This window comes from Mustela putorius, unplaced genomic scaffold (assembly GCF_011764305.1).
Source record: "Mustela putorius furo isolate JIRA1106 unplaced genomic scaffold, ASM1176430v1.1 tig00003983_pilon_pilon_pilon, whole genome shotgun sequence".
Taxonomy (NCBI): Eukaryota; Metazoa; Chordata; class Mammalia; order Carnivora; family Mustelidae; genus Mustela; species Mustela putorius.
In genome coordinates this window covers 10,280,825-10,295,548 of record NW_025422123.1, presented here as the reverse complement: position 1 = coordinate 10,295,548, position 14,724 = coordinate 10,280,825, and the positions used below count along the sequence as shown (strand labels likewise).

General features: G+C 39.2%; 1 protein-coding gene across 7 annotated transcripts in view; it reads right to left on the bottom strand.

The window, feature by feature from the left end:
• Positions 1-14,724, bottom strand: part of POLH (DNA polymerase eta) — a 35,100-nt gene that overhangs the window by 8,052 nt on the left and 12,324 nt on the right. For 6 of the 7 annotated variants that reach the window (XM_045071096.1, XM_045071098.1, XM_013061917.2 and 3 more), the window contains 3 exons: positions 3,658-3,827; positions 1,961-2,064; positions 48-167 (listed from right to left, as the gene is read on the bottom strand). In XM_045071096.1, the coding sequence (XP_044927031.1) occupies positions 48-167; positions 1,961-2,064; positions 3,658-3,827 (394 nt within the window). The remainder of the gene's footprint in view (positions 1-47; positions 168-1,960; positions 2,065-3,657; positions 3,828-14,724) is intronic. The other variant, XM_045071097.1, reaches the window with a different exon arrangement.

The following is a 14,724-nucleotide window of genomic DNA, read 5'->3' as shown; positions in this document are numbered from 1 at the left end:
AGCATCTCCATAAAGTTTATGATTGAAAAGTATTAGGAATCGCTTACCCATTCTTCTCCCCAAAATGACTCTGGAGCTGAGATTCAGTGAACTGAGTAAGTTCACCCATGTATTCCACCCCCAGGATTTCAATGACAGAGGCACCTAGTTTTCCTCCAAGACTACGGCTAACAAAAGAGATAAAGAATTTATAGGTCACATCATAAATATCTGGTTAGCAGCAGACATAAGAAATTTTGCTTGTGTAAGTAACTCTCCTGAGGATTCAGGGAAAATGAGAGCACTTATTGGTCAGTCTTAGTCTTATAAACTACTAATTTTCTAGTGTAAGACTGGATGATTCTGGAAATTCAAATACACTTGGAGTTACGACCTGGGAATATTAACAATAGCATCAACTAAAGGTTAAAGTCATTGATTAGTTTTCAAGTCATCTGTATGTAAAACTTTTAATTGTACAGGATCTACTATCCCATTTAGGGATTAAAATTCTCACCCCAGGGGTGCCTGGGTGGCTCAGCCAGTTAAGCATCTGCCTTTGGCTCAGGTCCTGATCCCAGAGTCCTGGGATAAAGCCCCACATGGGATCCCTGCTCAGTGGGGAGACTGCTTTTCCCTCTTCCTCTGCCGGCTGCTCCCCCTGCTGTGCTCTCTCTCTCTCTCTTTCTGTGTCGAATAAATAAAATCTTTTAAAAAAGAATATAATAATAATTATTAAGCTTGGTCTTTGAGGCCACCTATAATCTGTTCTCGACCTACCTTTTCAGTACTATTTCTCTCACATAATTCTTTTTGGTCCAGTTAACTAGTTTAAGTCCCAGCTCACTGAAAATACTTTATACTTTTCCTCTCTGTGTGTTCAAAACATTATTGAAATCAGAATTGTTCTTCATTTCTCATCTGACAAAACAAAATGTCATGTCTTTTTCATAAATCCTCAGATCTCTTTTCCATGAACTCTGGTAACTACCTGTACAACTCACTTAGCAACTACTCATGTACAGTCTTTTTTTTTTTTTTAAAGATTTTATTTATTTATTGGACAGAAAGAGCCAGAGAGTACAAACCAGGGGGTGAATGGCAGAGGGAGAAGCAGCCCTCCTTCCACTGAGGGAGGGAGCCCGATGTGGGCTAGATGTGGGGCTGGGATCATGACCTGAGCCAAAGGCAAATAACCAACTGAGCCACCTAGGCAGGTCAGTCATGTACAGTCTTTTTTTTAATTTTAAGATTTTATTATTTATTTGACACACAGAGATCACAAGTAGGTAGAGAGGCAGGCAGAGAGAGCGGGGGCGGGGGTGGGGGGAAGCAGGCTCCCTGCTGAGGGGAGAGCCCAATGCAGGGCTCCATCCCAGGACCTCGGGATCACGGAATCACGACCTGAGCCAAAGGCAGAGGCTTTAACCCACTGAGCCACCCAGGCGCCCCAGTCATGTACAGTCTTGGTAGCACTTTCACTGTTGCTTTCAACTGTTACATCTTGTCCCTTCCACAGTATTTTACGCCACTGTCAAGGACACACATTGGTATGGTCAGCTTAATTATTCACATTGTTTAGCTTTTTCTCTCATACGTAGTTTGGGAGTAATTCAGCAGCCCTGAACACCTTGATCTCATATTAGAAGAAAAATAAGTAAAATTTCTATTTGTTTTGTTATTTGTTATTTAATAACAGACTTGAATAAAAAGGCTATAGGGAAATTAAATATATAGCTAAAAACCAGTTCATTTTTAAAATTCAGGATTAAATAACTTCCACAGATAATCCAGAATTGAACGTTCATCAGGAACAAAAGTCTCTGTGTTTTTCAAAATCTCCTGTGTTATCACCCTTCTACCTTCTTGGCTATGGCTACCTACTTTTCCTGGCTTCAGTCTTTCATAAGGAGCAGAAGAAACCAGAGAGTGCCCGCATGAAGTATGCGAGTGAAATGGAAGGTACTCCTTGAATACTTACATTTTGCCAATAGGCATTTGGCTGAAGAGCTGCGGGACTGACCCATGTGAGACCAGGGTCTGGCGGTTGGGCTTGTTCAGTCCACAGGCCAGTTTTGCCAGGACCTGGAGCATGGAAAGGATAAAAACTTCCTTACTGCCAACCTCACCCACACAGAGAGTTGGTGAATATTAACACACACAAACAAACACAGGCACTGCTTAAGGGCTGTAACTAATGGTTTCCACATTAAAATGAAAACCAAAACCAGAAACTCAAGACCTCTCTAAACCTTGGTATCCCACAACATCCTCAGTGGAAACTATGACCCATTATCATCCTCATTGTTCTTTCCACATCTTCTATTCTGTTTTCCTTTGTCATTTTTCCATCCCCATCTATTCCTTAAGGCTCTCTGACTTCAAGAGGGTAAAAAGCCCAGAGAAGCTGCAGAAGAAACTTCTATACGATGCATTTCTTGGCATGTCCATATAAAAATGCTGAAGCCAACCTGTTTTACCCTACCCCATTTATTTACATTACTTGATTAATTTTTGAGTCCTGGATTTAACACAGTTTACCATAATTTATCTGTGATAGAGATTGGACTCAAAATGATCATCGAATTAGTATACATCTTATACTAGAAACAAGACTTCAAAATGAAAAACCCTAAGTCTTTGAGAACTCTTTTGAAAGAATAAGGTGCTTCAGTGGTAGCATTTCATAAATTGTAACTGGCAGGAAAAGTATAAAATTATCCTTTAAATTCATTGGAGATATTCTCTGGAACTTCTCCTAGGCAATATTTAGTCTTATTTAAATTACTACAGTGGGACTTTGGTTTCCCCTCCCTTCACCCAATCACAAAAATATTCTAAAACTCTGTGGGATAGTTTGGTGATTGGAGGAACGGGGCAAAGGTAGAAACTAGGAATAATCAGGCACTGCCCAATTATTGAGCCTAGTTAGAAGGGGATGAAGATCCCAGACCCTCACTGTACTTTAATAAAACCAGTTATTCAGCCCCTGATTATTGATAATTATCTGTGGTCCCTATACCAAAACAGTGATCCAAATTAATAAAATTTTATTATTCTATCTTTCTTACTGCTCACTAGGAAGGAAGGAATAGGCAAAAACCTACTCAGGCAATTCCACGAAAGTATTGAGATAATACTTTTCAGCAAGTGAAAAGAAATAGGTTTGTATATAAAATTGAAAGATTGACATTTCTATACATAGTTCAGTCATTAAGGAAATATTTTGGACACAACTATATAAATAAGCATTTTCTGCTGGTTTTTCAGATTGCTGCTTAGGCAAGTACATGTTCAAAGACAATTTCCCTTGTTAGAGAATTACCCAGGCTTTTGTTCGGTCTGCAAAACATTTTTTTTAAAAGATTTTATTTACTGGAGAGAGAGAGGGAGGGAGGAAGGGAGGTAGAGAGAGCACAGAGGAAGAGGGAAAGCAGACTCCCCACTGAGCAAGGAGCCTGATACACTGCTAGGCTGGATCCCAGGAGCCTGAGATCATGACCTGAGTGGAAGGCAGCCACTTAACCGACTGAGCCACCCAGGTGCCCACACAAAACAAATCTAAATAGAAACCCATTTCAAAGTATGCATGTAATGGTTTAAATGCCCCACTCATATCCATCCATGCTGCATTTAACTAAGATATGTTTCTCCTTGAAACCCACTATTAGCCTTCACCTTATTATGTGAAATTCCAGCTGAACACTGAAAGCCCGTCTCCTTCTCTATGGCTGCTCTCATTTCCTCCACAATCACTGCTCCAACAGTGAGCTGCAGGTCTGGAGAGGTGGGGTTATCAATCTGAAGAGAATCAAGCCATTGAAATAAGCCTTGTTTTCGCGTCTCCTCTGAAAAAATTGAAAGGCTGTATTTAGACATTTTTTTAAAGTCAGGATTTTGTGTTCTCTAATACAGAAATGCTTCCTTTTCACAGTACTTTAGCTAATGTATGTTTTCTTTTCTGTTTTTCTGTTGGTTTGTTTTTTAAGAGAGAGACAGAGAACATGAGTGGAGAGAGGGAGATGCAGAGGGAGAAGCAGTCTCCCCACTGAGCATGGAGCCAGATGTGGGGTTTGATCCCAAGACCCCAAGATCACAACCTAAGCTGAAGTCAGACACTTAACCAACTGAGCCTCCCAGGTGCCCCAATACGTACGTTTTCAAACATAAAAAAATGGCTCTTGTTTAAACTTCTGGGTAAGAGAGATCAATTTCTCCTTCCTATCAATTCCAGAAGCCTTAGCTTCAGCGTAGGCTGAAACTTATAATATTCAACAAATATTTTTTATTAATGTAGTCTTTCATGATTTATGATTTTATTTTTATTTTTTAAAAGATTTTATTTATTGGAGAGAGAGACAGTGAGAGAGAGCATGAGAGAGGAGAAGGTCAGAGGGAGAAGCAGACTCCCCGTGGAGCTGGGAGTCTGATGGAGGACTCGATCCTGGTCCTCTGGGATCATGACTGAGCCGAAAGCAGTTGCTCAACCAACTGAGCCACCCAGGTGTCCCTCATGATTAATGATTTTAAAGTACATGTTTTCTCTCTCCGGTTCTCTGGAACTTACTTTTTCCAACCCTCCCTAGTACCTTCTCCCCCCAAGAATTCTGTTATTCAATTAGAAAATACTCAGAATTAAATCATGCTTCAAAATAAATGCATTTATATATTTTTAGAGACTGATTCTCCTGGTGAGTAGCTAAAATTCTGGTGAGACACTAGTTTTTTATTCTACTGACAAGCTACTGAAATTAGATGTAGCTTTGGACTCAGGGCCTTGAAAATATTTTATTATCCAATTAGAACTAGTCAGTTTTGAAAAAGCCTAAAAAATGATTATAAAGCAAGGGAGGTAGGTATATAGAAAATCTAGACATGCTGGTTTGGACAGACAGTAATGAGGTATGAACAAGGCAAGAAAATACACTCAAATTATTGTGAAGAGGTATTAGCAAAGGTTCACATATATAGAGGAGGAAGATGAGCACACAGAAGTATTTTCCAACTCTTTTTTTTTTTTTAAGATTTTATTTATTTATTTGAGAGAGAGAGAGAGAGAGATCACAAGTAGGCAGAGAGGCAGGCAGAGAGAGAGGTGGGGAAGGAGGCTCCCCGCTGAACAGAGAGCCCCATGCCCACAGGCCCGATCTAGGACCCTGACATCATGATCCAAGCTGAAGTCGGAGGATTAACCCACTGAGCCACCCAGGCGTCCTGTATTTTCCAACTCTTGATGACTGCTGCTTCTCTCATTTGCTGGCTTATCGTCTCCCTCTAACACTCTGGCAGATACTGAGCAACATTGTCTTATCTGTATCCGTGCTTTTTTTCTCTTGGTGAACTGGTACTGGCTTACGTTTCAATTTGCTTATGCTGAATGCACACAAATCTTCACCTCTATTCTCAAACTCTTAAACTCTAATCCCTTAGCTCCACCTCCACACAGAATACCTCTTCTTGAATTTTTCATTATAGTTTCAAACCATTATAGTTTCAAACTATAGTTCACTATACTCTCTAAACTTAATGAAAATCAATCGTTATATGTTCCTTCTCAAATATTCTTTTTTCCAAACAACTCCCTATTCCTTCCTCCCTCCCTCCCTCCTTTCTCTTATCTCTCTCTCTTCCTCTTTCTTTTTTCCTTTCTCCCTGTCTCTTTTTTTCTTCCTCTTTCTCTCCCCCCCGCTCTCCCTTCCCTTCCCCCCTTTTTAAAAAAAGATTTTATTTATTTGACACAGAGAGAGAAAGAGAGATCACAAGTAGGCAGAAAGGCAAGCAAAGAGAGAAAGGGGCAAGCAGGCTCCCTGTTGAGCAGAGAGCCAGATGTGGGGCTCAGTCCCAGGACCCTGAGACCATGAACTGAGCCGAAGGCAGAGGCTTAACCCTCTGAGCCACCTAGGTGCCCTCCCTTCCTCTTTCTTTCTTCTCTCTCTCTTTCTTACCGTCTTTCTTTCCTAGGCTCCATAACCCCTCATGGAGCCCAACACAGGGCTTGAACTCACAACTCTGAGATTAAGACCAGAGCTGAGATCAAGAGTTGGACGCTTAACTGACTAAGCCACCTAGGAACCCCACAACTCCCTATTTTTATTAAAGGTTTAAAATTCCAATAATATTGGCTTCCTTTCTCTTTTATTCCCCATTATTTGGTCGATTTTTTGGTCAACAAAACCACTTCAAAGTATTTCATATATCCATTGCAACCTGCCCTATCTTGTTCAGCTTTTCTTCATTCTTGCCCAGACCACCATAATTCCTAAACTACCCTCTCCCTGAATGCATTTACACAATGCCCATGAATGAAATATTCCCCAATGTTATCCATCTTATCCTCTCTTCAAAACCAATGTTAGGGCACCTGGGTGGCTCGGTCAAGTAAGGGTCTGTCTTCGGCTCAGGTCATGATCCTAGGGTCCAGGGATCGAGTCCTGCATCAGGCTCCTTGCTCAGCCTGGAGCCTGCTTTCCCCCTGCCTGCTGCTCCCCTGCTTGTGCTCTCTGTCAAGAAAATGAATAAGATCTTAAAAACAAACCAACCAACTGAAACTGTTGTTAGCTCTCTCATACCTATAGAATAAAGTACCAACTCTATAAAACTGGCACTGAAGACCATCTGGCCTTTTCAATTCATCTTCCATTAATCTCAAATTTGTTATATCCTTAAATTTCCTGAACATACACTGTTTCAACTTTAAGACATCCCTTATCCTATTTCCCTGCTCTTCTTTCCTTTTTTTTTTTTTTTAAATATTTATTTATTTGTCAGAGAGAGAGGGAGAGAGAGCGAGCACAGGCGGACAGAATGGCAGACAGAGGCAGAGGGAGAAGCAGGCTCCCTGCCAAGCAAGGAGCCCGATGTGGGACTCCATCCCAGGACACTGGGATCATGACCTGAGCCGAAGGCAGCGGCTTAACCCACTGAGCCACCCAGGTGTCCCCCTGCTCTTATTTCTGATCTTCCTTTGCTTAAATACTACTCAGGGCACCTGGGTGCCTCAGTTGGTTAAGCAACTGCTTTCGGCTCAGGTCATGATCCTGGAGGCTCAGGATTGAGTTCCACATTGGGCTCCCTGCTCAGGGGGAAGTCTGCTTCTCCCTTGGGCCATTTCCCTTCTTATGCCCTTTCTCTTTCTCTCTCAAATAAGTAAAATCTTTGAAAAAAAGACTTTCTTTAAAAAAAATATTATTTATACTTCAGGGTTTATTCAAGCTTCATCTATCATGTGGTATTCTCCAACTAGTCTAGCTAACTTTGGGGTGCCCCGTTAAAGTCCTTTAGCTCTTATATAGCATAATTGTTAAAAGAATATTCTGTAGTTAGGCAGTGTTCAAATACTGACTTTAGGGCGCTGGGTGGCTCAGTGGGTTAAGCCGCTGCCTTCGGCTCAGGTCATGATCTCAGGGTCCTGGGATCGAGTCCCGCATCGGGCTCTCTGCTCAGCAGGGAGCCTGCTTCCCTCTCTCTCTCTCTGCCTGCCTCTCCATCTACTTGTGATTTCTCTCTGTCAAATAAATAAATAAAATCTTAAAAAAAAAAAAAAAATACTGACTTTATCACTATGTGGCTTTGAACAAGTTCTGTAATTCTCTGTTTCAGTTTCATGGTCTATGACATGAGTTTGAGTATTGTATCATAGGATTATTATGAGGAATTATATATAATGTGTGTATATGTGTGTATATGTGCATATATGTGTGTGTATGTGTATACATACATATATATAATCTTATATAAAGCTCCTTAGCAGTGTCTTGCATGTGTTAACAACAGTAAATATAACATCCTTTTTTTGTTTGTTTCTCATGAATTTATTAAATTATATTTGACAGGGGCGCCTGGGTGGCTCAGTGGGTTAAAGCCTCTGCGTTAGGCTCAGGTCATGATCTCAGGGTCCTGGGATCGAGCCCCGCATTGGGCTTTCTGCTCAGCAGGGAGCCTGCTTCCCCCTCTCTCTATGCCTGCCTCTCTGCCTACTTGTGATCTCTGTCAAATAAATAAATAAATAAATCTTTAAAAAATTATATTTGACAGTTGAAGCAAAAATTAAAACCACTTAGTATTTATTAGGTTTGGGAAAGGAAAAAATAAGAATTTATTGAAATTGTGGGATTTGGGGGGCATTTTTCCCAAGTACTAGAGCTAAATTTGCTTTGCTTTAGATTTCTTCATTATTGTTTTCCCAAATTATGTAATGTTACAATCTTGTTACTCTATATCCATTTCAATTGAACAGGGCCACAAAAGAGAAGCATTTCGCTTATCTCCTTCTCTAGTTGATAAGAAGAATCTATACCATTTTGGTTTTTCTCTGATACACTGAAGTGGACCAGAAGAAGATTCTGGAAGTTTTGGTGTAAAATGACCACTAGAACTGAGAGACTTCCCCTTTCATATTGAATTATCTCAGCAGCTTTGTGGAAACCAATTGACCAAAAAATATGGCACTCTATTTGTGTACTTCCTATCATCCTGTACCATGGATCTGTCTCATCTTACACCAATACTACACTGCTCCAGTTACTGTAAATTTATAGTTAAATCTTAAAACCAGAGTGTTTAAATCTTCCAACTGAGTTCTTTTTCAAAGTTGTTTGGCTACCCCACATCCTTTACATTTCCATACAAATTTTCAAGTCAATTTGGCAATTTCTACAAAGTCCTGCTGAGTCAAGAAGGGAATGCAATGAATCTTAGGTCAATTTGAGGCAACCTGAGCTCTAATAACATTTAGTCTTTTGATCCATGAGCATATTATATCTCTCCATCTATTTCATTTTTTCTAATTTTTAAAATTTTTTTAAAAAGATTTTATTTATTTATTTGACACAGAGAGAGATCACAAGTAGGCAGAGAGGCAGGCAGAGAGAGCGGGGAAAGCAGGCTCCCTGTTGAGCAAGGAGCCCAAAGTGGGGCTCAATCCCAAGGCCCTGAGATCGTGACCTGAACTGAAGGCAGAGGCTTAACCCACTGAGCAACCCAGGCACCCCCATTTATTTAATTTTTCTTCTCAGGCATTATGTTTTATAGTTTGGTTTTTGTTTTCTTGAGAAAGAGAAAGAGAGAGCAAAGTGAGGTGAGGGGCAAAGGGTGAAGCAGACACCCCACTGAGTAGGGAACCCAACGCAGGGCTCAATTCTGGAACTCCGGGATCATGACCTGAGCCAAAGGCAGATACTTAAATGACTGAGCCATTCAGGCACCCCTGTTTCATAGTTTCTAGTTAACTAGTTTTTCATATATATATATATTTCACCTATATACATTTCTCTAATAATTTCATGATTGTAATGCTATTGCAATAACATGGCTTTTTAAATTTCAATTTCCCATCTTAAATTTTAGTGTGTATAAATGCTACTGATTTTTACATATTGACTTCATCCCCTGCAACCTTGCTAATCTCACTTATTTTGGGGGGAAGGGTGGGGTAGATTCTTTATGATTTCTTACAAACATGATTATGTCATGTGGAAAGTTTACTCTTTCCTTCACATCTAAATATCTTCTATTTCCCCTTCTGCTCTGATTGCATCAGTACCTCCAGTACAATGATGAACAGAACCAGCAGAAGAGTGAGCGCTGATGAGTTGTGCCAAAACTTTGGGGTTAAACTGATAAATCTCTAGCTATATGCCACAACTCCAGGCACCATAACTATAAAAGAGAAGTTCCTGTACTGATAATGAGTGTGCCCTCCTTTATGCTATCAGCTGATTAATGTCTTCCAAGCTACTTCTGGTTGTTGGCAGAATTTGGTCCCCATTTTCTTGCTGGCTGTCAGCAGAGGGCAACTCTCAGAGCCTAGCCATGGGGGCCTCCTCCAAAAGCCCTCTGAGAATATGGCAGCTTCCTTTTCAAAGCCAGCAGGGGACCCTTCCAATCCCACCACTCTCATCTTTAACAATGATTTATAATTTCTTATACAACTACACAACTGCTTCATGTCCTAGGCATTCAGAAGATGTTCATTATATGTTTAGAAAGAAAGAAATTAAGAGCAAAGGGAGGAGATAACTAAGGAGTTCCTTAACTGATACAAACTACTTAGAAAATGGCCTTGAAAGGAAAGTTTTCAATCTGACAGTTTTGAGTATTATTTTTAAGTAATTCTACCACTTAAAGCTTTCTACACACATAACTATTTTCAGAAACAGAAAATAAGTTGCAAACACAGTATGGCTGATTGCCAGCTCTGTATTAAGAGGTAGGACGGCAAAGTTAACAGAAACTTCAGTATCAAAACATCGGAAATACCTGACTTCTTTTCCTAGGTTTGAAATAAATCACATCCATGAAAAATAATTTCTAGAAGAAGATTATACACACTTAGATCAGTTAAATTCTATTATCAGTTTTTTTGGTTGCACACATCATAAGAGGACCCTGGAATATAATATGAAATATCATAAACCATTTACTAGGCATTACACTTTTTTGAGCACTATAAATAAAAAGATAGTTTACTTCAACTGGAAATTCAATACTTAAACTGGACACACTAAAGCAATAGTTACAGAAGACATACAGAAATAAGACTTGTTTATAAACATCTGCATTTTTGATTAAAAAAAAAAAAGGTGTAGAACAAAGAGCAGCATGTCCATTTGAGTTGAGGTAACATTTGCCACCAATGAAGGTATATACCATAGTCTTCAGCCAGAGAGCTCTTTAAAGATGAGTTGGAGCCAAAAATACAAATGTAATGTGTAATAACAGTTCCTATTCTGAGGTATATGGTTTTCAGAGGGTCTGTGAAACTCGTGAAAACTGCACACAGAACTACCTTATGTGTAGATATGTATTTTTCTGAGGCAAGCAAGGGTCCATACTTTGAAAAAATTTTCAAAAGGGGATACAGCCCTCAAAAAAACCTGCAAAGAATCAATGATTTTTAAGTATTATAAAACTAATTTCAAGTGTTTTAAAGCATTAGCCTCACAGTAAAATGTGGTACACAAAGCTAAGACCAAAGAAAAACCTTCTTTATTATGATCGTTAGCTTTCTTCCTTTTTTTTTTTTTAATTTGAGGTAGAACACGCAAAAGAGAGAGCACAAGCTGGGGTACAGAGGGAGAGGAAGAAACAGGGAGCACGATGTGGGGGTTCAGTCCCAGGATACTGAGATCATGACCTGAGCCGAAGGCAAGAAGCCAGATGCTTAACTGACAGAGCCATCCAGATGCCCCTGATCGTTAAATTTCTGACTCTGGTCGCAGACTACTAAGAAAAGAAAATCATGACATATTTCATCATCAAATGTTTATGTATTATAACTGCCTCCTTTAAGTGGCACATTTTTTTCTTTTAAAGATTTTATTTATTTATTTGACAGAGAGAGAGAGAGAGAGAGCACACAAACAAGCAGAGGGATTGGCAGGCAGAGTGAGAAGCAAGCTCCCTGCTGAGCAAGGAGACCGATGCAGGGCTTGATCCCAGGACCCCAGGATCATGACCTGAGTCGAAGGCAGATGCCTTACTGACTAAACCACCCAGACGCCCCTAAGTAGCACATTTTTATTGTCCATTGTATTTTCCTGAAGGAATTGAAGGATTTGCAGCCTCCAGGTTGATAAACTCTGCTATATCAGGATCAGAGAATAAAATGATTCCTCAATTGTCTTTCTCACAAGCTTCCCTGGGCAGTTGTACTACTACCACCCTTCAACAAGTTAAAGGCTTATCATACAACTGTTCAATGGCAAAGGACACTTTAAATCTTACATCTTATTTTAAAATATGGAACCCATGGGAAATTTACCACTTTAACTAGAAGTAAGCTAAACTCTCCTTGAGCTTTTTCTAGACAAATCTCTACTGTTTGTACAATAACAGATTGCCTTAATGTTCTCCCCCATTAGAAGTTAACTTGCTATAGGCTGGTATCCAGTCCCCCCCCCCTTTTTAAAGATTTATTTGTCAGAGAGAGAGGGAACATAAGCAGGGGGAGTGGCAAGCAGAAGGAGTTGCAGGCTCCTCGATGAGCAAGAAGCTGGAGGTGGGACTTAATCCCAGGGCCCAGGGGTCATGTCTAGAGCCAAAGGAGACGCTCAAACTATTGAGCCACCCAGGTGTCCCAAAGTTTCCTTTTGGTTAATAGCCAGCATGCAGAAGTTTTTACTGAAAAAGCACTTCTGAATAAGAACAATGTTACAAAATAATAGTTCTAAGAGTATATGTTACAAATAAAGAGGAGATACACTGTTCTGAAGATAGCCTTTATGAAAAGTACTAGAAAATGTCTAGGACAAACTGTATATCCCAGTTAAAAAGCCTGTAACTGCCAAATTCTTTGCTCTGGGAGATCCAGCTGAATTCCAGTTTCATAATATTTGATTTAAAAAACGTAAGGCCCAGATTCTCTTATATCTGTTATCTAGAACTATTAAAAATTAGCAATATCACAAAAGCAAAATTTTTGTTGCCCTATTTTTTTTTAAGATTTTATTTATTTATTTGACAGAGATCACAAGTAGGCAGAGAGGCAGGCAGAGAGAAAAGGGGAAGCAGGCTCCCCGCTGAGCAGAGAGCTGGATGTGGGGCTCTATCCCAGGACCCTGAGACGATGACCTGAGCAGAAGGCAGAGGCTTAACCCACTGAGCCACCCAGGTGCCTGTTGCCCTAATTTTAAGAAATTATTTTTAACCGTCGAGTAAATTTATTAAAAGCATTGTCATGCAGATTACAGGCATATCTTGATTTTTTGTGCCTTGCTTCAATGTGTTTTTATAAACTAAAGATTTGTGTCAACCCCACAAGAAGTAAATATATTGGCACCATTTTCCCAAAAGCATTTGTTCACTTTGTATCTTTATGTTACATTTTGGTAATCCTCACAATATCTCAAACCTTTTCATTATTGTTATATTTGTTATAGTGATCTGTAATCAGTGATTACAACTTGCTGAAAGGTCAGGTGGTTAGCATTTTATAGCACAAAGTTTTTTAAAATTAAGGTATGTACATTTAAAGATATGACACTATGGTGCCTGGATGGCTCAGTCGGTTAAGCGTCTAACTCTTGATCTGAGGGTTGCGAGCTCAAACCCTGTGCTGGGCTCCACATTGGACGTGCAGTCTACTTATAAACAAACAAACAACACTTTGTACACTTAATAGATGACAGTATAGTATAAACATAACTTCTATATGCACTAGGAAACCAAAAAATTAACCTGACTTACTTTACTGAGATATTTGGTTGTGGATAGTTTGGTTACCGAAATATCTCTGAGTTATGCCTGTATAATACAAGTTTTTTCACGTAGGTAAAATAAAGATGAACTTATAAAAAAAAAATCACTTGTCCTTTCCCTACACATCAATAACCAAGTATAAAATATAATAGAAAAAATGTAAAACGATAGCAATAAAAAAATTTAAAGCATTTAGGAACTAACAACACATGAATGCATAGAATCTTACTCAATTAACTAACAAGTATATGAAGAAATGCTCAACTTCAATTGGTAAATAGAGAATATATATTTAAACAAACCAAAAACATGAAATACCACTTTATAGCCATCACATTGAAAATGTTTTTAGGGGTGCTTGGGTGGCTCAGTTGTTAGTCTGCCTTCAGCTTCGGATCATGATCCTAGAGTCCTGCTCAGCAGGAAGCCTGCTTCTCCCTCTCCCACTCCCCTTGCTTGTGTTCCCTCTCTTGCTGTGTCTCTGTCAAGTAAATAAATCTTAAAAAAAAAAAAATCTATCTATCTATATATATCTATATATATCTATAAATAGATATGTATATATTTTAAACATTAGAAAACAGCAATTGGGATGCCTGGGTGGCTCAGTTGTGGAGCGTCTGCCTTCGGCCCAGGTCATGGTCCCGGGGTCCTGGGATTGAGCCCCACATCAGGCTCCCTGATCAGCGTGGAGCCTGCTTCTCCCTCCGCCTACTGCTCCCCCTACTTGTGCTCATTCTCTCTGTGTCAAATAAAATCTTAAAAAAAAAAAAGAAAAAGAAAACAGCAATTGCTGGTGACGATATAAGGGCAATAGGAATTCTTTTGTACTTCAAGATTAGGGTAACTGTTATAGCCATTCTGGGAAACAATCTGGCAGTATTTAGTGAAACTAAGCATGTGTATGGTTTATGACCTAGCAGTCTACTCCTGAAAACATTCCTCAGAGAAACCCCTGAATAAGTTCAAAAGAGGATGAATGAGGACATTTATCATATCAACAGTAAAAAACCATAAGAAACAAATGAGTTCATCACTAGAAGATTGGTAAAAAACATGTAAATATGATAGGTCCATACCGTGGATATATGCTACAATTAAGAGCAATCAATTACACATAAATACAACTACATGGAAAGATCTATAAAATCACCACTGAAGGAAAATCAAGAAAAAGAATGAGATCTACACTGTATGCTAACCATACTGGAATTAAAATTTAAATATTAATTAAAAAAACAAGAATAAGATCTATAACACACACACACATACACACACACAAAAAGATCTATAACACAATTCTATCTTTTAATTAAAAAGCACAAATTTTAAAAGCATATACACAAAGCAACACTGTACAATATGTAAAGACATACAAATTTAAAAAGATACACCAAAAACATACACCACAAACACAAAACACAAAAGATACACCAAACACATACACCACACAGAGGGTGGGCCAGGTAGGGAGGTAGTGGGGGGAAATCACTATGAAGGGGAAAGTAAGGAAAATAAATAAAACAAAAGAGGTTTTGCATAGCCCAT